Raw genomic sequence first — 27908 nt, forward strand, 5'->3', positions numbered from 1 at the left:
ATACAGTACTAAACTAAGATGCTGAACCTTGTATTGCGTTTAAAGCACTGCTTATTTTATATATAGCCTGACAGAGCCGCTATAATGATGTCTTAGTAACCACATGCTATATCAAGTCCATGAAGTCAGAGGTACACATCGGGGAAGTGCTTTTTTCTGGTTTGTAACTCATTTTCAGTTAGTCCTTCTGTAGGGACTAACCTGGTAAAAGGAAGGCTTAAAAAAAATCTGTCCGCTTGCTAGGGCTGACCCAAAAAAATCGAAGATTTGAAGCTTCGTTTGTTGCCATGGTAATCGATCATGAAGTCTGTGATTGATTGTTTTTTTTTGTTCTTCCTTTTTCCCTTTTTGACACTGGTTCTCATCGGCAAGTTGGCACCTGCCTGATTCTGGATATTTTTGGAGATATGCAGCGTTTTTTTGCCATTACTTTCATTATTTCCGCTACCGTAAAAAGCTTTTCTCTAACAGTGCCTCCTTTTTACCCACTACCACTGTTTTACAGTACTTATGGTGACCTTCAAAAGAGACCAGAGAGAGGCACAGCTGAGTGCTTTTCCATGTCCAGCTGAGTTGGCGTGAAGTTACCTGAAGCTAGACAGATTCAATTTTCTGACTTCTCCCCCAGCATTGAACCTCTGGGCCTGGACAGGAGAGCTGTGATACTAAAAACAGACTGCATTTTCAATATTGCATCACCCCTGAGTTAATGTTGATTCACTGTGAATGTATTTTCTCTGTCCAGAGGAGGTCCAGGAGACTGTATGTAGTGCAGAGGTTTGTTGCTTGTTCGGCTTCATGGCTCTTCTTTGCTCCTACTGATGCAAAAAACAACAACTTTGGAGATTATCATAAATAATCAATAAAAAATATTGCACTGCAATAAAAAACTGGCCCAGGCTGATTATTAGCCATGATCCAATAGAGAGCCCTTTGAAATGGTTTCACTGAGTCATGGTAAAGACATTACCGTAGTGATTACATCAATTCATTTTCTGTTGGAATAAAGTCAGTGTGGAGACTTCAATGATTTCCTGTGTGTAGTATTGTACATTCTCTGCTCTGAATACCTGGTTCAGGCCATCACAAGCAGCTCAAAGCTCTGACAAAAGATTTTAGAGATTTTAGTTTATTTACAACATTCACACAACACTGAGGTGAAATGCAGTGTCTTTTGTAGGTCGCTTCAGTTCTTATTTACACTTCTTTTGTGCGATTGTTAAATCAGGCTTCTACAGTGGATTTTCATCTCTCCTTTGTCACGTATTTGTCGCATTAAAGATGAGGAGTCTTTGCCTATTTCCCTGGTCGGAAATACTCAGAGCCAGCAGTGTAACAGTACAATAAAAACAGGATATTGACCGTGAAGGAGCATCTTCTTACCCCATGAGAAATCAATACAGGATTTATGGACACAATCAGCTTAGATGAGAAAGCAAAAAATAAAAAAAATCTGTGAGTAGATGTGTTTTTGTGCATATGAGACTGTGAAAATAGGCAGTTGCTTCATCAGAAAGGATGAGCAGCCATTAGATAGTTTTCATAGTCAGTTTATTACCTTGAAGAAGGAAGAAAATGATAAAATTCAGCACAATTAGAGAGCAGCCAGTTTGAATCGTGGAGAAAAACAAATAAACTTGGATGAAATTAGCAACTTTTTCTCCTCTTACAGCTGTCTAGGTAGCCCCAAGCAGTGCATTTGATCACTGAATGCTGCAATGGAGTCATCAGCAGTGGAAGACAGTGGTTGTGGTGGGCAGCTCTAAGGTATGGATAATGTCCAACTGATAGTGAAGTAAAGTGATGCTGAAGGAAAAACCATATGTGCTCAGCTCAACTTAAAGGTTAGAGAGCATGACGTCATGAGATGTCACAGAGGAAACGGCATTATCGCAAACCACAGGCAGGTCCGCTCTGATGAGAAAGGCTAACTCTTCCTTAGGGCAATGAAGTATCTACCTCTGCTTCACCACTTCCTCCGCTCTGCGTCCGTCCAGTTACTGAAGCTTTTATTTCTTCAACCCTCTTGCTTTCATCTGACATTAGCACAGGGTCAGCTGATCCTCCACTGACCCACGGTCCGCTTCCCCTGAGTGTTACAGTATGGTACACCAGTTTTCACTCCAAACTAATTTAATTGAAGCTGCCTGATGCTTCATGAATGCTGAGTGCAGAGGGCCATCGAAGAGCAGAAAAAGCTCATTTATTCAAATAGAAAGAGGCAGATTTGTCTATTTCAATGCAACAATGAAAGAAAAGTTCAATTATGGGGCTCGGCTGTTAAACTGATTGCAAAACGCTGAGCTCTCTGAAAACAAAAAGTATTTATTACGTGCATATTGTTTTCTTCCACCATACATTCTCAACAGATCAATAGCAGATCAGACTGGACGTACTGAAATTGATTTTTACAGCAGCACTCGTCACAAAGCAACCAACCCTAAGACGTCCACAGTTGTTTTGATGCGGTGTTCATCAAACTGATGCACACGTCAGCAATTTGAGTGCAGTTCAAACACTTTTCCTGCCTGATTTCAGGAGCCAAACTAATTACACCCTGTACTATGATCCACAGTTTGAGCTCTTCAACACCACAGTGCTCCCGTGAGGCTGTGCAAAGAGACAGCAACATGGATGTTTAAATATCAAAGCTGAGCGTGTGTTTCGGCCAGCCATGACTATATATGCACTTCCAAATACTGTAACAGGTGTTTAAAAAGGCTTTTTGTCTATAAATAAGTGTTTGCAAATAGTAAGGAATTCAAACCCCACTGTCAAAAGCCATGGAATCCTGGAATGACCGTGATCCTACACTCACCTCTTCGTCCTACACAACAGCCTGGATTCATTCAGTCTGATTAGAGACTGCAGGTCTGTGGTCTACTAAACAAGATTAGTTCACCTCGTTGTCAGTTTATCTCATCAGACCACAGCAGATCTGAGTCAATATCCTCAAACTGCTCGGCAGAAGGGAGGATGCAGGAGGGGAAAGAGGCCTTGGAGGATTTACGCCGGTCCCTTGGCCTTTTAAAACTTGTCCTTGCAAGGAGCTGATTATGTAGGAATACAGGGCAGATCTGTAACTGCTTCGGGTAGTCTGTTTGAGATAATGTCTCACAGTGTTTGTTTGGACAGGCTAAATGAGGGCCAATAGGAAACATCTTGGCAGTGTATTATTAAATGGGATTGGTTTGTTGTTGGGTTGCCAGATAAGAGATGGTGGAAATTAAGCACTAAGCTAATGCTGTGTCACACAGAAAATTCATTCCAGGGCTAAAAAAAAATAAATTCACTAACAGTTACTGTGTTGACAGCCAGTCTTACCACACATTACTAAATTATGCTATATGTTGCATCATTGTTTATCCTGCGCTTTTTTCGAGAAATCATATTCACACTAAGTTCACAGCCACAACTCATCAGCTATTGCTCCGATATTAACCTTAACATTGCACACTTTTTGAACATGAGTAGTCCAAAAAAAAAAAAAAAAAAAAATCAAACACACTTTACCAACTACTCAGCCTTATTATCAGCAGAAAATGACACAAAGGCTGTCATTGATAGAATAAGTGAATAACATGCTCTCTTCAGCATCACTTCCACAGTCAAAGGGAAAAAAACTGAAGTGAGGTTTTTATTACCTTGTACCTTTTCGTCAGCTCTGGTGCACTGAATCACTGTGGATCTTCAAAGCCACTTAAACTTTATGGTTGATTAATTGGATTAGCTCATGGAAAAGCTGCTGCCCAAGTATAAATATTTGGCAGACTAATTCCTGGGTGGTGTGTGCTGGATACACAAGATACTATAGAGAGAGTCAAACGTAGGAGCATGAACTAAAATACACAGATGACATGCTTTTCACTGCGTTATAGTTTCTCCTTATTTGTCTCATATTCATGCCCGCATTGCACATTATAATGCTTCATGACATGTCAGTACACTACTTAGATTAAGTATGTTTAACAAGACACTGTAAGAGATGAAATGACACTTATATGAGAGGCTCTGATTTTGTCTGTCTGTGTTTGGCTGGTTTGACCTGATGGAATAATGTTTCTAATGTATTTTATGCAAATCATTCATTTCTTGCTGCTTTGAACAAGCTTTTAATAACATTGCACCAGATTGCGATGTTACATAGTTAGTGAGCATGACTAATGAGGTGTCGGTGTACAAAAATAGAGGGTAAAACTAGACTAGAAAAATATATCTGTAAACAGAAAGGAGCCAAGCAAAAGGTCAACAGCTACAGTCCACTTTAAAAAAATATATATACTGTACCTAATAATGTGAATGATGGCTGGGGAACTAAACTCTGACAGTATTCTGACCTTTGGGTTAACATGGCAACATGTCTGACTTGACACTTAGGCTACCTGTGACACTCATAAATTATTGACACTGTCTAAAGGTTGGTCGATTAGCCTGATGAGTAACAGCAGTCGGTTTCCTTAAGTTCTCATATCTCTCTGTCTTTGGCCCAGAAATGCATTTATCCTGTATCAGAGTTATTTATCCCTCCTGCATGTTCAGAAGTTGCCTACAACATAGTTAACAGATTCATTGCAGGTTGCAGGATGTCCTTGTTTTTTAAGCCAGGCTTGACAATAAACACAGGGCAGCATTATATGAGGAATAAGTGACTCAAGCAGATATCCCTCATTTCAAGTAAGAGATACAGATGACTGTAAATCACTGGTTGCTGTATTAATACTGCATATTAAATGATGGAAAAGATTGCATAAACATATTTGCATATTGCAGTGTTAAACTGGTTAAACCACTTGTTGTTCTATGCCTTATTTCCTTGAAAGGTCAGGGGGAGCGACTGAAATGTGACACAGGCATCAAATATAATAATACACTTGACTGGAGTCTGGTGTTTGTCTTAGATTCACTGATGTAATTGTTCAAAACAATTACCACTACATAATGAAAAGAAGGACATATAAGTTGGTCAGTAAATACTCAGTATGATGAAAGCTGTTGTCCCTTCATTGATAATGTTGGGCATGTATGGGAAGCCATTTCTGATAATTGGCATCTGTTGTAAAGAAGATGTCTTATTTGGGCTCCTCAAAAGGCCAGCAGTCGCTGTGAGCAAAGTGGGTCGCGTAACCAGGAATGGATGCACTTGTTTCCAGGGCAACAACCACGGGGGAGTCTTCGAAATGAAGGCAGACTTACAGATATACAGTACGGTGGAAGATTTGGAGTCTTGGTCTGATGCTATAAATCAATGTCCTTTCAGCACCAAGCTCCCCATGCACCATGAACCCAGTTTACACAGTGTGATTTTGGTTTGTAGCAATGGGCTGGTAATAGTGACAGAATCATGGAGATATCGATGGACAAGGCTCCAAAACTGAGAGATGGTTCAACGAGGTTCAAAGATCATAGTCACAGTCTTACAAACAAAAATTTGTTACACTGTCAGAAATTCAGGATGACAATCTCAGTGTGAATGCTGTTAAAAGCTAAATGTATGGATGCACTGATCAAATAGATATTGAAGATATTGACACAAGCCCCAAGATATTGCAACTATTCATTTTACGTAGTGTGTTGGTGGAAGTGTGGACCCTGGTATGTCTTGGCTTTTTTTTTCAATCAATAAGATGCAAGACACAGTATCCTTGCATCCGTGTTATCTTGATACTGTAAATACATCGGATTTTCTTGTAGTCTGAAAGCTCAATCTGTCACAGAGATTCAAACATTTCAATTCAAAGTTCAACTCCTCTCAGTAACGTGGTCAGATCTGTCTCTTTACTGTAGATGAAATGTCAAGGAAATAAATGGAGCCCATCACCTCATCCATCATTTTCTTTTCACACTTGGCAAAGGCTTTCGACCGCTGCCGCTGTGTTTGACTCATAAGCAGAAGATACAAGAATGCAGTGTTACGGTATTTTCTGTGAAGTGCAAGTGAATGAGAGCGAATATAAGTTCAGCAATCAATTTCAAGCTCTAAATGTTTCTTTTACTCTCTCTAAATCGTTCTCTGTGTGTTTTTTTCTCTTCCAGAGCGCCCATCTGGCGATGATAGACACTCTGATGATGGCATACACAGTGGAGACGGTGAGCGTGGAGAAGGTGATGGCCTGCATTCGTCAGTATTCATCCAGCAACCCTGAGGTGGAAACGCCATATGACACCGAGGATGCAGTGACCACCTGGATCAACAAGGTGGGTGATGGCGAAAAGACAAAGATGGTCTGTGGAGTCTGCAACAGCTGTCTCAGTCCTGTCTCAGCTTCCACCAGCCTGTGTTTTACTCACCTTTGTTTCCTGGACCTAATTCATGATATCAGGTGTTGTGTCCATCATTTAAGTTAAATAGAAATCTGTTACAAGATGTCAAATTTGATCAGAACTACAGCTCACATGAGGTTGTGATTATATGCATTGGATCCTGGGGTCAAATGGGAACCCTAACCCTGCAAAGCAAAATGCCACATTAGGTATTACTAGGTACTGGTATTTCCCCAAAATGTTATTTTGTAACTGTGCATAAGATATATATATTTTTGTGTTGTTACATGACAAATTTAAACTAAGACTTTCAGTCAAAGAAGATCACTGGTCCACATTCTGTACACAGGAGAGCTTGAGCTCTGAACTCAAGTTCCCAAGATATTTCAGTGAAAAATACTGACCTAAATACCATCAAATCTGTTACACACATACACACACACACACACTGCATCTCCATGCCTTGAGGTTATGCCGTATCACGTGCACAGGTGAAGTGAGAAAGCATCCTCTTGGGTGTAGTAAAAGTGGAGTACCTTGTTCATACGAGGATTGACACGTGCTTCCTACACGTGTATAGCATATTATGCATAACTCACTGGATGTGATTGAGAAGTAAAATGTAAAGCATGACAATTTGCCAGTTGTCACATGAAATCTGTCAACGTGGCCTATTAAAGATGGTTTTACTTAAACATTATCCACACCCTGTTTAGAGTTGATAATTACATGTAAGAGCTGGCTGTTGTCAAAGCTCCTCGTGTCTTCTGGCTCTCCCCTCTGACACTACAGGATCCAGCTTACAAGGGTTTTAAAGGCTGATACTGATAATATTATTTGGAGGTTTTAAGCAGCATTTAGCACTTTTTCATGAACTTATAATTACAGCGTTATGTGTCAAAGTCCTACAAAAGTAAAACTACCCACTAATTTGATCATGTTAATAATGTGCACATTTCTTTTATTATTATCCTGGACAAATGAGAATATTCACAGGCTTTATTATTATCAGTACAAAAATGTAGGTCATTTTCGCTGCTTGTCATATGTAGAATGCATGTTCTGTGGTAAATCTTTTGACTTAGTTGTGTTATTAAAAGTGTTAGTTCAGTACATTTATTATATAGCACCTTTTCCACTTCCGTGTACCGTATCAATCAACTGTTTTGAATTATAAGATAAGTCTACATTGCCTGCATGTGCAGATGGCTGTGACTCCTCCATACAGGGCTACAGGGCCCAGTCTGTTTACATTCTTCTGGTAGGAAAGCTGGGATGCTGCCAGCTCTGAGCTTCACACACATACTCATACACACACACAAACACACACAGCTAACAGGGGGTGTGGTCATGGAGTCCTACTGGTCTGACATATGGCTCCCTGTTGGAGTTCCTATGCGTTCCAAACAGCCAAAAATCACCAGCTTAACAACTGGTCCCTGCTTTAAATCGACCCATATGAAGTTTTGGAGATAAGTGCAAGTTGGCCAAAGTTAAGGACTGAGTGAGATTAGAGTTGATTCATTTTAATTCAACTCCACTCAAGTTCATTGTGAGTAAATTCAGATCACTATCCAGAAACTCTGAATTATATGGTCTTTTATGGAACCAACACAAAACCACAATATTAAATACAGCTGGCAAGGTGATAATATACAGTGAAATGTCCAGTTATTAATCTGTATTTTACAGCCAAATTAAATTAAATGCTTAAGTATTATCTGCTTGCTAATGTTCCATTGTGATGACTTTTGAAACTGAAGTTTTAATATTGACTTAAACCCACAATTATCTGTGGAGCCTCACTTTAAATACCAAAACAAATTTAATTTTTAACTCAAGCAATATGAGCTGAAGTATTAGTCATAGTCTGCTTCACATATTCAGTTTTTACTCATTGATGCTGCTGCTGCTGGCTTAGGGATAATGAATCTGGTTTGTCCTCCCTCTCCCAGGTAAATGAGTATCTGAAGGATGTTGTGGCTCAGGAACAGAGAAAGGAGACGCAGAGTGCTGAGCCTGCTGGGAGTCCTCGGGTGGGTGCTTCTCTTTTTCCTCTCCCATCTTCGGCACTCCATTAACTACACCACACCAACACGCAGACACCACTAGTTTGATGGACAGTGTCACACAAGCTAAGTGAAATCCCTAGCAACACTTAATGGATTTAACAACCAGCGTTGTCCATTTGACCGAGAGCTATTTGTCCCGGACCTCTGTGTCTCGTTGATATCTCGGACCATTGGCCTGGGCAGAACTTAAGCTGTTAAACCCCAGTGAAGATGATGTCCATCTGTAGCCAGGAAACATTAAGATCACAGTGAGTTTCACTTTATCTTTTACCCAGCAGATCAGTAAATGGGCCAGCAGTCATTTAGTGCAGGATCACACATGTTCAGGGTCCAGCCTGCAGTCCATATCTGTTATATAACTGACTCTGGTATCAGCAGCAACTTCCGATGCCCTGGCGTGCCCAGGCTGGCGTGTGCGTGTGCATATTTATACACATATGCAGTATGTATTTGAATAGTGGGAGTAATGTGTGTTTGGATTCTTTTGCTTGATGCTGCGTTTGTCATCATTCACCAGTTCACTGAACATTGACTTTATTCAATAGAAATAGAATGCTGTAACATAAAATTGATATGCAGCCATTTATAATTTTCACAGTCAGTATGTGTGTTTGAGGATGTAGCCTATGTAGGCTGTACAATACAGACAATTTGGTGGTTGGGGGAGGGGTTTGTAGCAGCATTTTTAGCTAATAACAAAATATTCAGTATTTTCAAAATGCAATTGATATCATCATTTTCTGACACGAATTCCTTTTTGTTCGGCATCATTTTAAGCGTTTCAGACCAAACAGTTCCTTTGCTCTCATCATATTTCCAGTGAGTGGAAGGCTTTTTACTGTGAAGCAGCTGCTCCAAAATGTTTTAGTTGTCCTGGAGTGCCAACCTTAGTTAGCCTACATCAACCCATGTGGAAAACCACTTTGTGAATCTCAGCTCCTCTGATGTCACAGCCCTTTATGATTTGCATATGAGGAGATTCCAGCTACAGTCGTGATAAAAATACGATATATTTTACAGCTAATTAACCTGTGTGTATGTGACTGTGTGTCCTAATGACTCTGCTCTAGCAGCTTTTCAGTCAGGGTAAATTTGCTATCATGGTCTAGTGTGGTAAGGGGTCATGGTGTTGGCATGGTAACCACCAACCGTCACCCTGACACAGCAGATGAGACGGAGGACGGCGAGTGGCCGGTGAATGATGTCACTCCACACACACACATCCATGTTCATCCTTCATGCTCTGCTGCTTCCACATTATTCATCATGCACCAGCAGCAGTGACCTTTTAAAAGTTTTATTTACACATGAAAGTCACGAACACCCCCAACATGTTAGATAACAATAATCATTTTCAGTTCACATTCATCAGCAGCGGATTGCTCATCTTTCTGCTGTGCTTATCTCTCTTATTCCCCACCTCTACAAAGTAACACTGCCCTGCTTTTGAACTCCAAACTCAACTTTACATCTTCCCTCCTCGCCCCTGCTGCTGGGTCACGCCTCCATGTCCTATCTTCCTCTCTGTCTCAGGTCATGCCAGGCAGCACACCATGACACCACACTTGTCAGCGCTGTGGCTTAGTTAGAAGGTTTACCGAAGGAAAAATATTGCAACCCTGTCACATGTGTTTGAGCATGCAGTGAGTTGAAATAGAGCACTGCAGTTTGTGTGTGTGTGTGTTTCCCATCCCAGTCCCAGGGCTGTGTGCAGACTTGCACAGTGTTTGATGCTGATCTGTCCAGTCAGTGTGCAGACACAGCATTGCATGCCTCAGCTGCCCCACACACACACACACACACATCTGACTGGAGAAGGTAAATCTAAAATAAGTGACATCACAGCATCATTTAATGCTTGATAAACAAAACTAAAAGTTACAACAGACACTAACCCAGACTTTGACCAAGTGTCTCACATGTACAGCCACGCTTGCACTTGACGCGAGTGTTACAGTAATACACCCGCTTGTCAGGCCCCCAAGCTGGAGAGTTGACCCCTTCAGTAACATCAAGTCACATGGACTCTGTGTGTGTGTCTGTGTGTGTATGTTGGTGGGCCTGTGGTTGTTTTGACTTTGTTTGTGTCCTATAGCTTAGCTTATGGCTCATAATGTCCTGGTCTGAATTTGGGTGAAAGTCACAGTCATTGAATGATGCAGTTCAACGCCTTGAAGTTGATTTAAAGTGCATTCATGTCAGTCAGTGTTTGTGTCTGCTGAGAAGCCTGAGATATTAGGATTTTGTAACTTGCATCTTTAAAGTTTACAATAAATGTCATTGTGTGTGCATAATGGCTGCTAAAGACAACAATGTGTAATGCAGTGTTGAAAAGGGATTTTTTTCTTTACAAGTAAAAACATAAAACAGACTGAGAAGCATAGACAAAGTAGGCTATAGTGGATTGTGTGGAACCAGTGTATTACCACTCTTCATGTTGTTTAGTCAGGAGAGTTTTTCAACATTTGGGTCTTGTAACTTTCAAGCCTTCACTGCCTCAGCCAGGAGACATTGCATAATAGCCACACGCTGTTTTGGAAGGTGAAGTACAGTCAGCGTTTTGGCCAAATTGTGTTCAGTAATGAGTTTGCTTCCAACCCAGCATTATGAATATAATCACTAGAGAGTGAGGAGGAAGAGTGGAGGATTTTTTCTATACAGTTTGTTAAGGAAAACATTTTTACCTTGTGTGGAAAACCAGGAGGAAACAAAATGTATAACTCAACTATATATAACTTCCACTACAGTAATACACAAAAATAGTGCTCCTCTGTTTTGTTTTTTGTTTTTTTGCTGATGCCTAGCAGCTCCATCTCTCCTCTCTCTATCCCCCCATCTCTCTCCCCACCTCCCTAGACCTACCCCTCTTCTTTGCCTTTGCAGTATGACTGCAGTGTGAGTCACACAGGCAGCCTCTGTCTCAGTCAGACTCGTACCTCCCAGGACAGCGCTGTAGAGCTCACCGGGGCAACTGTGTTTTTATTTGAACCTACTGTGCCGTACACAGGGGGGAGAGGGAGGGTGGGTGGGTGGAGGGCAAAGGGTGGGAGGACCGCAAAGGCAACGTCAGGACACAGAGAAGAGAGGGACTAATCCTTTTAAGTTGCAAAAGCTGAGCTGCAGCTGAACCGGACATGTCTGGCTTCAGAGGATGAACTTTGATGGGAAGGGGGAAGTGTCACAGGATGATTGAAGTGGAGTTGGGTGGGGTAAATGTGTAAATACACAAGTATAACGCGTGTGTGTGCGTGTGCGTGTGTGTGTGTGTGTGTGTGTGCGTGTGCCATAAGGAGATGATGGATGAGGGCCCTACCTCTCCCCAGGGGTTTGATTGGTACTCTGTCTGACCCTGCTTAGCTCACAGTTTGATCATTACTTCAAATGCAGACGGTCTTCATCTCCCATATCTTATTCTCAAACTGGGCCAGAGGGGTTTGGAGCTGTGTACTCAGAATAACCTGGCACAGGAAGTTCAGTTCGACCTCTTCATAAGCTACATGTAGGTATTAGTAGAAACTTGTGTCTTCATCAAAACCCATAATTTAACCCTGGGTTACTCATTATCATCTCTGTACCAGTCCAGTAGGTAAAATAAAGTGTCAGTTCCTGCTTAAAAAAATAAAAAATCAACAGGGCCGAGTTACCTTGTTCTTTAGTCTGTATCTATTGTGCTGATTTTGCTTGTTTTTTCACCTTAAATATGAGTCTTTCATTGGCATATTTGAATATTTAATGTCAGTTTTCCTTTTAAAGTGTAAAAAAAAAGATGCCTTATGATTGCCAGGCATAGAAGACTCAATAAACATGATGTGCTGTATGGAAAGGGAAGGAACAGATAGATTTTGAATTTGTGTGATTATCATTATAAAATACAGAATGTCACTACCAGCCTGAGAAATGATTACCCACAGCCTGATCCTGTTGCGTGTCATGCCACGCTTCCCTCCTGCCAACCAAATGTTCAACTTGGCCTGGAGATCAGCATTGACTTTGTGAGGGTGAAGCAAGGCCAGAGTTTATTTTGTTTTTGTTTTGTTTTTTGCCTCACTCGCTGCTCACAAATACAAAATGTCAGGAATGTAAAATGTTGTTAGGTAATCTTGTCAGAATCGCTTCAATTTGTGCAGGAATCCGACTCATCATGTCGTTATGACAATTTAAGTGACAAAAAAACACCCACTAAAACATTTTAAATTGACTTTGCTGCGACACATCATGTTAAAACACATTCATGCTGAGATATCAGATTCACAGGAAGTCCATTCACTGGCAAATCGATAAAACTGATTAACTAATATACGTAACAGGAAGATTAGATTACATCAGGTGCGATGGCACTGGACTCACGCAGCTAACTCATATTACAATTCGGGCGGCTGTGACGTAAATCAAATCAGGAGAATCCAAGAAGGCTACAATCGATCTTTTTATCCTCTCACCACCTTAGATATTTATTTTTTTCTGAGGGGTTCAGTACAAAGAGACTGTATTTTCTCACAAATCGCCATGAGGCTTTGAAGTTGAGGACGTGCCAGACAATTTGAGTGACATTTACATTTGGTTCTTTGATGCTTCTAGGTAGTGTGGGAATTAGCTATTACTGAGGCAGACCTCTCCTCCTCTGGAGTCGGCTTACATTGCCAGTGGAGGGCTGACAGTTTAGTTCCATTTATCCACAGGGATTGTTATTTTGGCTTCTACTGTACTTCCGCGGATGCTTTTCTCTCCAGCAACAATGAGATACATATTACCCTGAGTTTGTCTGTGCCATACAATCTTAGTATACTTATTGATTCGACCCGTCAGCTGCTAACATGCATATAAGCACAAAAACAAACTGTCCAAATTGAGAAGGACAGCACATTTACTACAACTGACTACATTTATTACAGTAATTTTGTATTTCACACCAAACAAAACTGCCTCCACATGTTTTGATTCATTTTGAGCTCATACATTTTGAGTCCACTCTGACATCGGCTCAGTCTCGTTGCACAAGTCTTGCACCAGTGTAATTTCCATCTGGGCTCCAAATGCAGGTCACATGATCCAGTTTCGTCTCGTGCATTTGTTTTAAATTGGATTTCAAATGTTTCATCTGTTTTACTTTTCACACTGATGAGATTTGGATAGGGAGGGAAATGATGTTTTGATTAGCGCTGATTGTGCTTGAGTGAAATTGCGACAGTGAGCCCTTCAGTGCAGTTAATATTTGGGCCAAGGATAAATACCGAAAAACCTTAACACCACATTACACTAAACACAATTTCAGGGTTATTTATGTCATGTGGGCTGCTTTTTTTGCACTCTCAATAGCACAGTTTTTTCTCTCCTTGGTCTCACACCTGTCATGTCTTTCCTTGTATTACTAATCGCATTACTAACTAATCTCACTAACGGGTATTTTCTTTGTTGTTGTGTTTTTTTTTCGCTTTCGCTGTGCTGCTGCAGTCTCCGACCAAGTGGTACATGAAGCTTGTGCCTGTAAGTCAACTTACGCTTTTTCATCTACGTATCCATAGTGGCCGCCTCTCCCGCCTCCTCCCTCTGTCTGTCTTGATTGCCATCATGTTATCACAAGTGTGCATCAGCCTGTGACTTCACTGTTACATAAACACAGCTTTTCTCTATCACCCTGTGTTTCGATTAACAATTGTTCCCTTGTGGTGTGTACCCATGTGATTGGATGTACAGCAAAAATGAGAAGAAAAGACCTGTCTGCAGCTGTAACTGCAGAGTGTGGAGGACATTAAAAAGCAGCTGTCCTTTATCATTTAAGGCTATATATTGAAATCCAGGGTTTATACATTAGGAGTGTGTTACTTTGAACTTTTCTCTAATGTACTGTCTTGTACTTGTTAATAGGAAAGTTCTTGTCAGGGGAACAGGACACCCTTGGGGAATCACTGAAGAGGTCCCAAGAGACCCCCCCCAAAAAAAAAAAAAAAAAAAAAAACATTAAAATAATAGTTTTTAGATTTTAGTGGAATTTCATTTCACGGAAGGGATGTCTGGGAGCATTTTGCATGAAATGACTTAATGAATCTCTGTACCAGCACTCAGTGTACACCGTCTTGTAACATTGTCTCTTTTCAGCATAAACATTATGTGGATATGTAGACGAAAGCACCCTTGGTGTCACTATACATACAAAACAAGACACCGATGAAGCGGTTTTGAGTGTTTTTCTTTTCCAGTGCTTTCTGTAAATACTGAGGGTTTATTTAAAATACTCAGCATGTTGAGAGCATAATTATTTTGATCTTCATCACAAAATTAAATCACACCATCTGGAAAAATTGAATGTGCAGCCCGACTCGCAGCCATAGTGCATGTTGTTTCCTCTCACTGGGGCTCACATTTTACCACATATGCTCTAAGGCTGTGTTACATTCATATATGGGTAAATCTAATGATGCCTCCATGAGGTATAAAGTGTTGCTGCCTTATGCTGTACGTGACTCATTTTGCAGATATGTGTAATGGCTGGAAAAGAAGAGACAATAGATTACTGAAGGTTGGTTTATGTACGTTACACAGGCTCGGTACAGAAAGGAGCAGACCTCAACCCAGCCCGTTCCCTGGATCCCCCCAGTGGACAACCTGCTGAAAGACAGCACGGACGGCTCGGCCTTGGGCGCTCTGCTGCACTTCTACTGCCCTCAACTGCTACAGCTGGATGGTAAGGAGCTCGTAGGAGAGGCGGGAAACGGTTCCAGCTAGAGTGGTATGCAGGAAGAGTTATGTGTGAGTGGGTTTTGGGGCGGGTTTTCTGCAGATCTTGCAACAAAGTTCATGATGACCTGAATTTATCTGTAAGAGAAGGAAGAGGAGGAACTTTCTTTGACCAAAACAACACAACAGACATTAAAAAACTATGCTCTCAAACCAGCATTTACAGCAAATATCAGGACTGTGCTGATTCCGCCTGTTAAGATACTGATCTGGGGCTTTTCTTTCTTCCTATTTGGTGTTTACACTGTGTGAAAACATTTGATATTTTACCTGTAAGGAATTGCAGCCACTGTGTTTTGGAGGTAGATTTGTGTTGTTTTGTCCTCTTCCTGTAAAGGGTTCATTCATTAGAGCGAAGATCAATTGCAAACAAATGATACCACATAATCACATCAGCTGTTGATGAAGTGTGCTGATAGTGATTACAGTACGTTCATACACAAGTATTCAGCTAAAGTAAAAACATCACAAGGACAAAAGATCAATCAGTGGAGAGTCTTTATGTCTATTAACACACAGCTCCGCCCACCAGTTGATGACACTGAGCCCACCGTCGTGATTGGTCAGTCATTTACAAACCATTACATTTTGAACACCTTCGCAGCGCTTTAAGAACATTGACATTGCACAGTTCTCTGATCTTTACCGCCAGCGCTACGCAACCACAACCCTTTGATCATCCAGTTCATGCTGCTTGACTCCTGATGGCTCCCTCTGTCCTCCCAGATGTCTGTCTGAAGGAGAACATGACGCTGGCCGATCGCCTCTACAACCTGCAGCTCATTCAGGACTTCTGCAAAGACAACCTCAACAGCTGCTGCCACTTCAGCCTGGAGGACATGCTCTACGCCTCCTCCACCATCAAGGTACGGCTCAAATCTACTGCATGAAGAGTTCGGAGGTTTCATTTTCCCAAAGTGAGACATTCACTTTTACATTTAATTTGACCCTCACTCCTGAAACCTTTTAAGTTTAGTTGATAAACTAAGAGGGCGCCAGTCTTTCAATAGTTGATGGATGGATTTATACAGATTTTAAATAATTTGACAGAGTAAAAGTTCATCATTTTGTTTTTAAGAAATATGTTGAAATCAGTATGAAGTAGAAGTATGAAGTATGGCACTGGTTGGTCTTGTAGTATAAGCTTATTGTCACTAAACATAAAAAATATATATCCAAAATGTCACAAAGTAGAAAGCTCTGATTTGTTACTGTATGTTTAATGCTACTGCTCCAGTTGGGTCGGTGTCCAGAGGTCCTTTCACCCTTAAATAGCTTTTACAGTAAGTGTGTAACAGTCATCAGAACAGTCTTGGAGAAATATCAGAAATGTCAGAACTGCTGAACTGCTGCAACCATATTCAAACTGCCCCTTTCAAATGAAGCCAGAAAGGAGAGATGCCAGTGGTAGGTACTAGAAAAACAACCATGTGAAAAATGTAACCTCATATAAAATGATTGCTAAACTGAAATCCAGATAAGTGGCATTGAGTCTTAGAGAGGTCATAATTACAGACAATTTCAAATGTCCACATGTTAAGTTAATGAGGTTTTTCCGTAAACTGACACAAATCCGGGATGTGTTAATTCATTCATGGAGTTTTGACTAAACAAATTTGAAAGCCATATGCTGTTGTATCCAGTCAGTGGGTCTAAATGAAACAGTAGAAATGAGTGGCTCTGTGGGCCAGTGTGGTGACTCATGCTGTGGAAAAACCATTCAGTCCAAACTGTCTACACCAACCACAAGCACAGAGCTGCACTCCGCCTGTTCTCTCTCTCTCTCTTTCACTCTCTCATTCTCTCTCTTTCCCACCATCTCTCTCTCATTCTCTCATCACACTTTCCTTGTTTTTCTATAACCATTTGAATTAATTCCCTTCTTTAATTTCATTTCCTTTGTTTTCTTCATTGTCTTTCTTTGCTGGTATCCTTCTACTACTTTCTTGTTGAACTTGGGTGCCCTTTCTTTCTTTCTTTCTTTCTTTCTTTCTTTCTTTCTTTCTTTCTTTCTTTCTTTCTTTCTTTCTTTCTCTCTCGCTCCTATCATACTCTCCCTGCTCCTGATCTTTTTTAATAACCCATCGTCTTTTCTCTCTCTGTCTCTCACTGACTCACTCCATCTTTCTCATCATTTTCAGTTACAAGCTCAGTTTTTATTGTGTTTATTCCCACACCTCTCTTCTGACATATATAGCCTCGGCTGTGTGCCTGCATTTGTGTGTGTGTGTGTGTGTGTGTGTGTGTGTGTGTGTGTGTGTGTGTGTGTGTGTGTGTGTGTGTGTGTGTGTGTGTGTGTGTGTGTGTGTGTGTGTGTGTGTGTGTGTGTGTGTGTGTGTGTGTGTGTGTGTGTGTGTGTGTGTGTGTGTGTGTGTGTGTGTGTGTGTGTGTGTGTGTGTGTGTGTGTGTGAGATTACAGATTGCAGGGTCACTTTAAATCAACCACAGGTCTGGTAAAAATATTCAAAGGGGACAGTATGAAGTCACAAAGCTTTGTTGTTTTCAAACTGGCAGAGGTGACAGACTGCTGGATTGCTGTCTGACTCAAAGCAGAGACAGAGTGCTGACGTTATACTGCTCTACAGTTGTGTACTTTTCCTTCTCCCTCTCTTGTTCTTGCTTTTCAAAACCAGGTTTGTACCAAAGACTAAATGGGAAAAGCTTTATTTAACTCTGTGAGATTGTTCCACCCTCTAATTCATGTTCCGCTTCTTTAGATGATCTATAATGTTTTTTTTTTGTTTACTTGTCGCTGTGCACATGTCTGTGTGTTTTTGCTGCTGCAGGGAACTCATCCTTTTCATAAAATTGCCACAATACCCACAACACCCCCAAAAGCAACTTCTGTTTCTATTTTATCACATAAAAGGGGATAATGGCTACCGCAGTCCCAACATGCTAGTATTTGTCTGGTGGCCTCATGTGTAACTTTCCCTCTCTGTTGTGTGTTTGTGTTTGTGTCCATCTCAGTGTGTTTTGCCTGAGAGCTGCATAAGTGGTTTAAAAAAAAAAAACAAGTGAATGTGTCTGGATGAGTTTGACTTTGCCTGACTGTCACCTCAGCATGTCCTCTGATGCAGGACTGTTGTTGTAAGCACAGGCAGAGTACAGGTCACTTTAAGGACAACAGCAGTAGACTGAATAACCTGACTAAACATCAATTTAAATTTCAAGCCACACACCCGAACTTAAATTAGTTAGTCAGCTGAGTTGAAAGTGGGATAACAAACAACATGAAACCAGATGTGAAAAATTCAGCAGAGCAGCACAGTAGTAATACATATATCACTCTAGTTCAAGAATAATGAGCTGCTTACACTCCAAGCAGCGCCCAAGATCAGATACCAGACAGTGACTAAATGCATGATATGAAAAAAAATAACAATAATTGAGTTGTGTGAACCAGCCAGCATCAGTATTTTGCTGACACTGATTTCACAATGGATAAAAACTCCCAGCGGGGCAGAGAGAAGCAGTGCAGCCAAAACAGCACACAGAACCAGTTAGTTTCAGTAACCTTGACCCAGTTTCCAGGTTGCCACATCCTCAGCAGCTGTACGTCTTGGCTCGGTCATACTAATGGCGACCTTATTATGGAGATTGAACAGAGACATCCATATAGAGGGGAAGGGATGGGGGGGGGGGGTCCGAGTGAGAGAGGTGTTGATGTGGAAGAAAATGAAAACAGGACAGGGAAAATGAGGAGGAGTGATAACAGCCTGAAATGGTTAGAGAGGAGATGAGGTGGGAAGAGAGAGAGATAGGGGACACATCTTTCGGGAACTTGGTGATGTGTTTAGACATGCTCCATCAATGAAACATACACACAGTCAAACACCGAGGGGACACACACCGTGGCAAATATCACACTTGAGGCTGAATGTGTTTCTGTGCTAATTCATCCATCACATGTGATGAGAGATTATTAGACTTGATGTTTTCAATTTAAATGAGGAATGCAAAACTGTATGAAGGAACATTTCTAAATTATGATTGTAATGTGTGAATATTTTCAGCCAACATGCGCTACAGCGTGTTAATTAGTGTTTAATTAGGGATCCGTCTTAAAACAACAATGGAAAGCAATAAATCCTTACATTCGAGAAACTGCTGTGCCTGAAAAATGACATAATCATCGAAAAAGCTTTGCAAAAATGAAAGTAATTTGTCTTAAATTATTAACATGGTATAAATGTTATACATTTGACTGTCGGCTCAGCAACCTAAACATGGACGACATCAAAACGCAAGAAATACAAAGACAATTCAAATAGGACTGTAGCCAGTGGGGGCTTAGACACTGTAATAGATATTATTAGTCATCTGAAAACACCAGGTACAGTGTGTGCACATGATTCACACACAACCCCCCCCCACACACACACACACACACACACACACACACACACACACACACACACACACACACACACACCACTCGGTCTCTGTTGCCTTTCTCACAAACTATGTTTCAAGACTCCGGCAGTCAACGTAAACACAACATACGTGTTCACCAAAGAAGCGATCTGTTCACACTATGTTCAGAATAGCTAAATAAGAGACAATGGATTAACCCTCAGCTCCCAACCCCCAAAGCCACAGAATACACACATTACGTATGAGGCCATTCTTTCCTAATGGACGCCAGGCTAGTAAATCACGTCAACCCACTCCCATTTACTGGCTCTTCTTTTAATTAATTCACAGCACATCTAGATTACCATCTGTGGATACAATGAAATTTACCAGCTTTGGGTTTTAGCCAGCATTTACCACCTTTTTAGCAGAAATGCCGAGTTCACCCCGAGGAACGCAATGAAGACACTTAAAGTAATTTGGTTGCCTATTCAACATGGCGCTCAGTTACTCAATCATTTGCCTACAATCTGACTATTGCTTGGACTGTGAGCTATCAATAAGAAAAAATCACACACAGCATTTAGATGAGCTAAACCCCCTACCTATTAGCTGATAATCCCCCCTGTTACTGCATTAAAACAAACCTCAGTTCCTGGATCACCAGCTGGTACAGGGTGCAAAGATTAAGTGACATTCAAGTAATGGTTGCTCTGTTTAGCTCGCCAATTCATCAGTGGATATCTAAGCCTGAAGCTTTGGTCTTTTATTTATTTCTCTGCTTTTAGAACATTTAGAAGTTCCTTTTTTTTCAGCAGGCAGCTGAGGACAGCCCGATAAACTTGGCGGTAAATCAAAAAAGTGAGTTTTCCAGATTGCAGTGAGTCTGTGTGTCTGTCTGGCTGCAGGATCTAGATCCTTTAATCAACTTTCTGGCACAGCGATTGTTGACATTAATGCCCTGTGAATGCTCAGTCGGTGGCTAGGTCATGTGGTCTTGCTGAGTTGGATAATGCAATTTGTAGGGTGTGACCTGCTGGTTGCATTTTTTTTTTTTTTTACATGAAAGACCTATGCATTGATGGTGCATTTAAATGTGACACTGTTTGTGTGTGTGTGTGTGTGTGTGTGTGTGTGTGTGTGTGTGTGTGTGTGTGTGTGTGTGTGTGTGTGTGTGTGTGTGTGTGTGTGTGTGTGTGTGTGTGTGTAATACATGCAGGACAGAGGTAGGGTGGCCGTTTGTGCCCATCCCCGCAGAGTGGATTAGCTCCCCCACCTCCCTCCCTCCCTCCCTCCCTCCGACCCCGAGCTCTTCTAGTAATCACCAATCAGCCTCCTGTTTTCACTCTGCGAGTGACACAGTCCGACAGTCAAATCTCCAAACAGCCAGATCTGGCAACACTGCAGACCGGGCGGTCCATGAGGTAGTATTGCCAGTGTCAGTGGGGAGATAGGCGCAGTGGTACAGTAGGTGGTTTAGGGATCAGCGTGAGTGTGTGTGACTGCTGACTGGTGGTATTAAGCGACTAACACTCACACCTGGTGTGTCCGTAGTAGTCAGAGGGACAGATGGGAGGAGAGAAGGGAATTTGGATTCCTGCCACAAATCTGGGCTGAACGGAGGATAGGAGATCGTCTCTTTTTCGCTCTCTTTTTTTTCTTTATTTCTTTCCGGCTCTTCCTTTTTCTGTTCATCTTAATCAAGGAATGATGAACTCTCCTGAAGGTAACCAGCACTTTGCTATTTGACTTGGTGTTTGTTAACAATTTGGTGTTTAAGAACTGTTTAATCCCAGAGTCATAAGAAGGGCAAACTCTTCTTATGAGTTCTATGCAGTTTCTTATGCAGACTGAAAGGATGATGGATGCAATTAAAAATATTTCAACTGAAGCACTGCAAAAAAAACCTGAAAACTCTTAGCAGCAGTTTGCATGTGGAGATCATAATAGGTATTTTTATACTTGGCTTTAATTACTTTGGCATGTGGACTACTGCTCCTCACACCTACAGCACCTCCTGTCATTGCACACACCTTTTTAGACTTTTGTAGCACTGCACACCAGCATGTGAGGGTAGGCTAAAACAAAAGGGGGTCGGGGAAAAAAAAAAGAGAAGTAAAATGCTGCATTAACACCCAAGGGAGACCAGAGTTGCTGGTGTTAATTGCCTCTGCCCCCCGTGATGAGCTTTTGGGCTGCACTTTAGGGGCTTAAGGAGTGAATGTATGATGTGAGTGTGTGCGTGCGAGTGTGGGGCTGGTGGAGTGAAATGTTGCTGATGAGGTAAATCAGGTATCTGTAGAGCTGAGCCATGCAGCACCGTCTTTGTCTGGAGACCACGGGCTGAGGGTGGGGAGAGGGCGTGTTTCCTCAAGGTCGTTCCTGCTTCGATGCACTCATTTTGCATAGACATGTGAATTTGTGAGCATCTGTGAGTGAGCGCCGGCATGTTCACTGCAAAAAAAAACTGATCCATTTTAGCTGATAATTAATGGAGCACTGTTCCTGAAATATGACCAAGTTGACAAGAACAGCACGACAAGACAATGCAATATATAAAGACTATGATTTTTAATTTTTAAAATAACATTTTTTTTTTTAAGTAAAGCTTGACAGGAACAGCTTGACTTATTTCTCCCTTCGCAGCAAAAAAAAAAAAAAAGTTTCATTACAAAAACACCAAAAACTTAGACGCTTTTACAGTGAAGGTAAAAACGGCAACAAAAGGAAATGCCAACCATGCTGTCTGAGCCACGTGGTGTCTCTCCACTAATGTCTAGTGAAGGCAAGCCACTGTATAATTACTGTTCTACAATATAGCTCCAACCACTGTCAAGTGTAAATAGTCTTTAATGGGTCACATTTTTACTTCACTGAAAGAAACAATGACTGAAGGAAATTATAATAATCCTCGGTGAAATGATTTGTAACATGGACATTTTTTGCAGCACAGTGTCCTGAAGCAGTTTGACTGCTTTTTTTTTACCCGATTGGGACGTCGACATGACCTGGCACAGCAGAAGCAAAAATCCCTCCAACATTACTTACCTGTTTAATTTAGGTCAGCTGGTGGATTGCATGCTGTGTGATATAGAACAGAAAAAAATAGCTGACCTCTATTTTTATAAATTAGGGTAATGTCTTAATCACCTCTCTCAACTATTTCAGGTGCTACTGACGCTAAGTGGACGATAAGCTTTATCCACCTGGTTACATCTGGTCAGCTAACACAAAAAATAAATCTCACATTATGAAAAGTCTGGCTCTGGAATAAGTCGGGAAATTCACAATTTCATTGAAAAGAACCTCACTCATTTGGGAAAATATCTGTACTATATTCCCTTGTATATATACTAGACTAGACTGAGTTAGTTGAGCTGTAAGGCATTTTTTTCTTATGAGAATACTCTGTGAAATGGAGTAAGATTGTTGAATTATTTATATGAAGGGAAGAGGATTCAATAAACTCTGCTATCTTTGGGGGTGTCAACAGAGACACCTGCTGGAGAAGTAGGTACAAGGCAGTTATACCTCCACTGTCAGCCAACATAAGTGATATAGACTTTGTCCTTGTTTCTTTAATGTCGTTAATGTATGTTTTGTTTCATTTTTTTTTCCAGAATAACTACCTGGTGTTCATGGCAGAGCTGTTTTGGTGGTTTGAAGTGGCCAAGCCGTCTTTTGTGAAACCAAGAATGTTGGGAAATGAAGGCACAGGCAAGTCTTCGAAGCTCTGATCGTCCATTGGCTTTCCCAGTAGCAAAAGCAAGCAGTAACATGCACAGAGAGAGTAAAGAGAAAGTGCAGTAGAATAGTCTGTTGCCATCCAGTTTGATCATTTTGTCTCTGTTGTATCACCTCAGATCCATCATCCTTGTTGAAGAGTATACCAGCCATCCCCATCTCCAAGGCAACAAAGAGAAGCTTCATGGAAAGACCCCCCAGTCCTGAAAGACCAAGGTATGTTAGACAAAATGATGGTACTCACTGTGATATTACTTATGTTCTTCTAAAAGCACATTAGCAAGGCACTTTCATTTCCACTTTAGCGGAGCTGCTCTTTGTCTGCTCACTTCACTTCACAGCTCCCAGGAGTGAAGTGCTCCCAATCTATGGGACAGATTAAGCCAAATGAAATCAGCTTGTTTGGCCTCATCTGGACAAATGAAATTTAAAAAGGGCAATGAAAGTATCTATTACATTGTCTAAATTGTAATTTTCTCTCTTTCTCTCTCTAGTTTGCCACTCCGACCCCAGCCGAGAAATTCAGGTATTTTTGTATGATGTTTTTTTTTCTGCCAAATTAAACAAGAAGATATAAATACAAAATGCAATTTTCTGTTTTGAATTTTTCTTTTCTTGCTTGTGTCCTCTAGGAGACATCAAGAGGTCATCCTCAATGTCTTTTGTTGATGGAAACCTGGGCACCTGGCCCAAAGAGAAAAGGTTTGTAATGTTTCTGTTCTCTTCATATGCTACTGCTCATTCAAAATATCCAATCCCCAAGAGAGTTTTCTCAAATAACCGTTTCAAATTTGTTTCCAAATAAGTGTCTGTAGATGTAATTAGTTTCTTTTGTATTTTTGTGTAAAGATCCGGGCCTTACGGAGTGTCTTTTGACATCCCCTTTGACAAAGAGGACTCTGCTGCTGCCGCTCCTTCCTCCACACGTGGCATGGTCCGGTCAGTCAGCACCGATGATGGTTCTGGTTTCAAAGTCCACCACCTTCCCCGCGGAATGAAGCGCAACCTCTCCTTCCAGCCAGTGAACGGTCAGAGCATCGGCATTGAGGAGGAGGGCTGCCCAGACAGCCTGGCTGGTATGGAGCCTGCCAGGCGAGCTTTTCCCAACGGGCATGGGAGTGTCATGGCAACAACACCCTCCATGGAGGAGGCCCTGCAGATCATCCACAGCCCTAGCAGGCCCCCAGTGGAGGGCGTCAACAACGGTTTCTTCCTGCACAGCCAGGGCCACGGGGGGGCTCCGGCCGGTGGCTTAGAGCCGGTGTCAGAGGTGGACTCCAAAGGAGCTCTGAGCACCACAGACACCACAGAGGTGGACACTGGCATCCATATCCGAACAGAGGACATGCTGGACGAGGACTCCTCTCTGAAAGACTGCTCTGTGAACATGGAGCTGGATATGGATACGCCAAGTCCTTGCCCGAGCAGCCTGAGCAAATCCCCCACAGCAGTGAAGTTGACCAGCTTTGCCGAACAGAAGCTGAAAAAGCTCAATCCGTCAGCGCCAGACTCAGGACGGGGCAGCAGCAGCTCCCTCAAGACCACTCCTGAGGGCTCAGAGTTTGGCCTCCCGTTATCTGTCTCCTGGGCCCCAACTCCTGAACACAGCCCCATCCATCAACAAACCACTCCCCCCCGCACAGCACAAGCATCGCCCTCACCTGTCCAGCTTCCACCTAATGACCCTGCCCAGGTCATGGCTACAGAGATGGTACAGCTGAGGATGAGGCTGGAGGAGAAACGAAAAGCCATCGAGGCGCAGAAGAAGAAAGTGGAGGCCGCTTTTACGAGACATCGGCAAAAGATGGGGCACTCTGCGTTTCTCAACGTGGTGAAGAGAAAAGGGGACGGGGCCGCCAGCGGAGAGGAGGGAGGGAAGACCGAAGGAGAAGGCAAGGCAGCAAGCACAAGTCCCGTTTTTAAATTCGGAAGGAGCAAGGCGGACACGCCTGATGGGGCGGAACAAAGCAGCACAGCCTCCTGCTGGACAAAGTCCCCCGGCGCCGGAGAGGAGGGCGGACAAAGTCCCGCTCAGCTGACCGAGGTGGACCTCACAGAGTATACCCGGTCGATCGAGAAGCTCAACCACTCGCTGGCCTTCCTCCAGACGGAGATGCAGCGACTGGCTCAGCAGCAGGAGGTCATCATGGCCATGAGGGAGCAGCAACAACAGCAGGCCTGGGTCATCCCTCCTCCGCACACAAACCCCTCGCCGCAAAAACACAGTCGAGCCGCCACTCGATCCTCAGGACCCTCTTCTCCTGCCGACTCGCCTCGCTCCACCCACCGCTCTCCCACCAGCATCAAACGGAAATCCGCCTCTTTCCACTCGCGTAATCCCCGCACCGCTCGTCCCAGCGAGCTCAAGCTGGCCCCCTACAATCGAGTCCTAACCGCCCCGCAGTCCGTCGACAGCATCCCGAGGCTGCGTCGATTTTCTCCCTGCCAGCCTTTGGCGAGTTCCTTCGTCTACATGGGAGAGAAACCAGCGACTGCCCATCCGGAGACAGTAGGTCCAGATGGAGATAAAAACAAGGAGATTGACTCCCTCCTTTCCCCAGAGAGGGAGTTTGCCAGCGTATGTGTAGCCGGCTCACCCCCCGGTTCCCCCAACCTGCAGAACAAAAGAGAGCAAACAGGCGGAGATTCAAAGGCCAAAACCCAGGAAACAGAGGCTCACGGCCAGTCTAAGATCACTGACTCTCAGAAACCAGTTGTAGATGTCAAACCTGCAATTGAGTCGTCGTTCCCCGAGGTCCTGGCTCACCCTGTGGTAGAAACCTTCACCCTTACACCCACGGAGATCCCTCCCCAAGCAAAGAGCAGCTTAATCGAGGTTCCTCTGTCTGTGGTGAAGCCGCTGGAGGATCTGACCCTCGACGATGCTTTGGAGATGCAGCAGGATAATGCAGAAGGCGTGGATGAGGAGAAAGTATGTCGTGGTTTCTTCTTCAAGGTAGGCTGTTGTTTCACACAGTTTATGTCGCCATATTGCATGAAGAATGTTTGGACTTTCCCTCACTGCAGTTCAGCCTATTATCTATACTTAATAGCATCTACTGTATTCAAACCAGCGCACACAAAAAACATAAACCAGAGACAAAAGCCCAACTTAAGTGTAAAGTGCAGCTCTGGAAAAGAAACTATTATACATTTGAACCTAGGGCAGCCATACTGTATTAGTTTTTCACCATGAAACGCTCTTGTTCCTAACATGAGATGGTGAATGGTTACGGAAACATGCCAGCTTGAGGACAGTGTAATCTTTCCATTTATGGGTTGTTGTGAGATGGCTCGGTCTCTGCAGTCTGGGCTTTGATGTAGGTCAGAAAACTGGGGCTGTTGTGAATAATTCAGGCACAGCTGTGAAAGCGTGGGGTTGAAGAAGTGTTAAATTGAATAGATTGTGAGGGTGGATACCGAGGGACGAACGCAAAGATCCACCCATTAAATAAAAATCTAGATGAAACTGATTTATGCCAACTGTATGGTGATGTAGTAACCTATGGTACCCACTACATTTGAACTGAGTTTGGTTTTGTAGTGGCATAGTAAAACCAGGATTTCCTATTAATAATGGATTCACAGCTGTGATATATTTATAAACCATGTTTTCAACAGTCTCCTGCTCCTTTGCTGTAGTCTGGGTTCATGCACATCTATCTTTATATGGCCAAAAATATCAAAGAAATAAAGGAAATACAGATGTATTCTTGCACATGGTATAAACATTGGAATATTTTGTAAAAAGGGTCTATAAAAAAAGAAGAGTTTTAGTGTTAAAGTGACCGGCTTTTGTTTCCTTCACACCACAGGAGGGTGGAAAGGCAGAGGAGAACATGGCTCAGAAGAGAGCGGCGCTGCTAGAGAAAAGGATGAGGAGGGAGAAGGAGAGTCAGCAGAGGAAGATGCAGCTGGAGGCTGAACTGGAGCAAAAGAAAGAGGAAGCTCGGTATGTTGACACATCGGCAGGAAAAGTCCATACACACTTAAAGGAAAGCCGGGGGTGTGCTCTCAAGCCTTGAAAGGGAAAATTAATTTATTGCACTATTTTTAGGTTAATGTTCACTGTTAGAAATGTGTTTGGATATAATAATTACACACCTTTTCCTAATATGATTGGTTCATGCATTTCTCATTTTCTGTCTTCTTTCTTTTATTTGTGTAAAGTTTTGGAAACACATTTCATTAAACTGCCAGTTAGTTTGCAATCTAACAGTCCCATGATGACATCCTCAAAGTGTTTGTTTTGTCCAACCAACAGTGAAAGCGTTAATTTATTTGATTTAATGTCAGGAAAGGCAAAGTAAAGCAAACATCCTCACATGCCGGGAACCAGAAAACGTTTTGTCATTTTATATGTGGCATAAATTACTCAAAGTTTATTCCTTTTTGAATTTCTCCAGTGCATAACCATACATAATTCATACACCAAAAACAGTATTTCTTAGCACCAACTCTACTATAATGTGTCTGGTCTGCCTGTTTAGACTGAAATCAGAGGAGGAGCGTCTCAGGAAGGAGGAGGACAAGGCCAGGAGGGAGTACATCAAACAGGAATACCTCAGGAGGAAGCAGCTCAAACTGATGGCGGACATGGACACCGTCATTAAACCTCGACCCGCCGGAGGCGCCAAGCAGAGGAGGGGCAGGCCAAAGTCCATCCACCGTGACAGCATGGATTCCCCCAAAACCCCTGTCAGAGCTGCCACAGGTAACCATGGAAACAACCTCCAGTCA

The 27908-nt window shown here is 42.4% G+C and overlaps 1 protein-coding gene across 1 annotated transcript in view; it reads left to right on the forward strand.

The window, feature by feature from the left end:
- camsap2a (calmodulin regulated spectrin-associated protein family, member 2a) overlaps positions 1-27908 on the forward strand; it is a gene marked incomplete at both ends in the record, with an annotated part of 43787 nt that overhangs the window by 12089 nt on the left and 3790 nt on the right. Inside the window, 12 exons of the mRNA XM_083969781.1 lie at positions 6034-6195; positions 8217-8297; positions 13785-13817; positions 14874-15015; positions 15795-15934; positions 23045-23141; positions 23288-23384; positions 23663-23694; positions 23801-23870; positions 24018-26124; positions 26984-27120; positions 27659-27882. Coding sequence (XP_083825907.1) covers positions 6034-6195; positions 8217-8297; positions 13785-13817; positions 14874-15015; positions 15795-15934; positions 23045-23141; positions 23288-23384; positions 23663-23694; positions 23801-23870; positions 24018-26124; positions 26984-27120; positions 27659-27882 — 3322 coding nt within the window. The remainder of the gene's footprint in view (positions 1-6033; positions 6196-8216; positions 8298-13784; positions 13818-14873; positions 15016-15794; positions 15935-23044; positions 23142-23287; positions 23385-23662; positions 23695-23800; positions 23871-24017; positions 26125-26983; positions 27121-27658; positions 27883-27908) is intronic.

The sequence above is a fragment of the Trachurus trachurus genome, assembly GCF_905171665.1.
Source record: "Trachurus trachurus genome assembly, chromosome: 4".
Classification (NCBI taxonomy): Eukaryota; Metazoa; Chordata; class Actinopteri; order Carangiformes; family Carangidae; genus Trachurus; species Trachurus trachurus.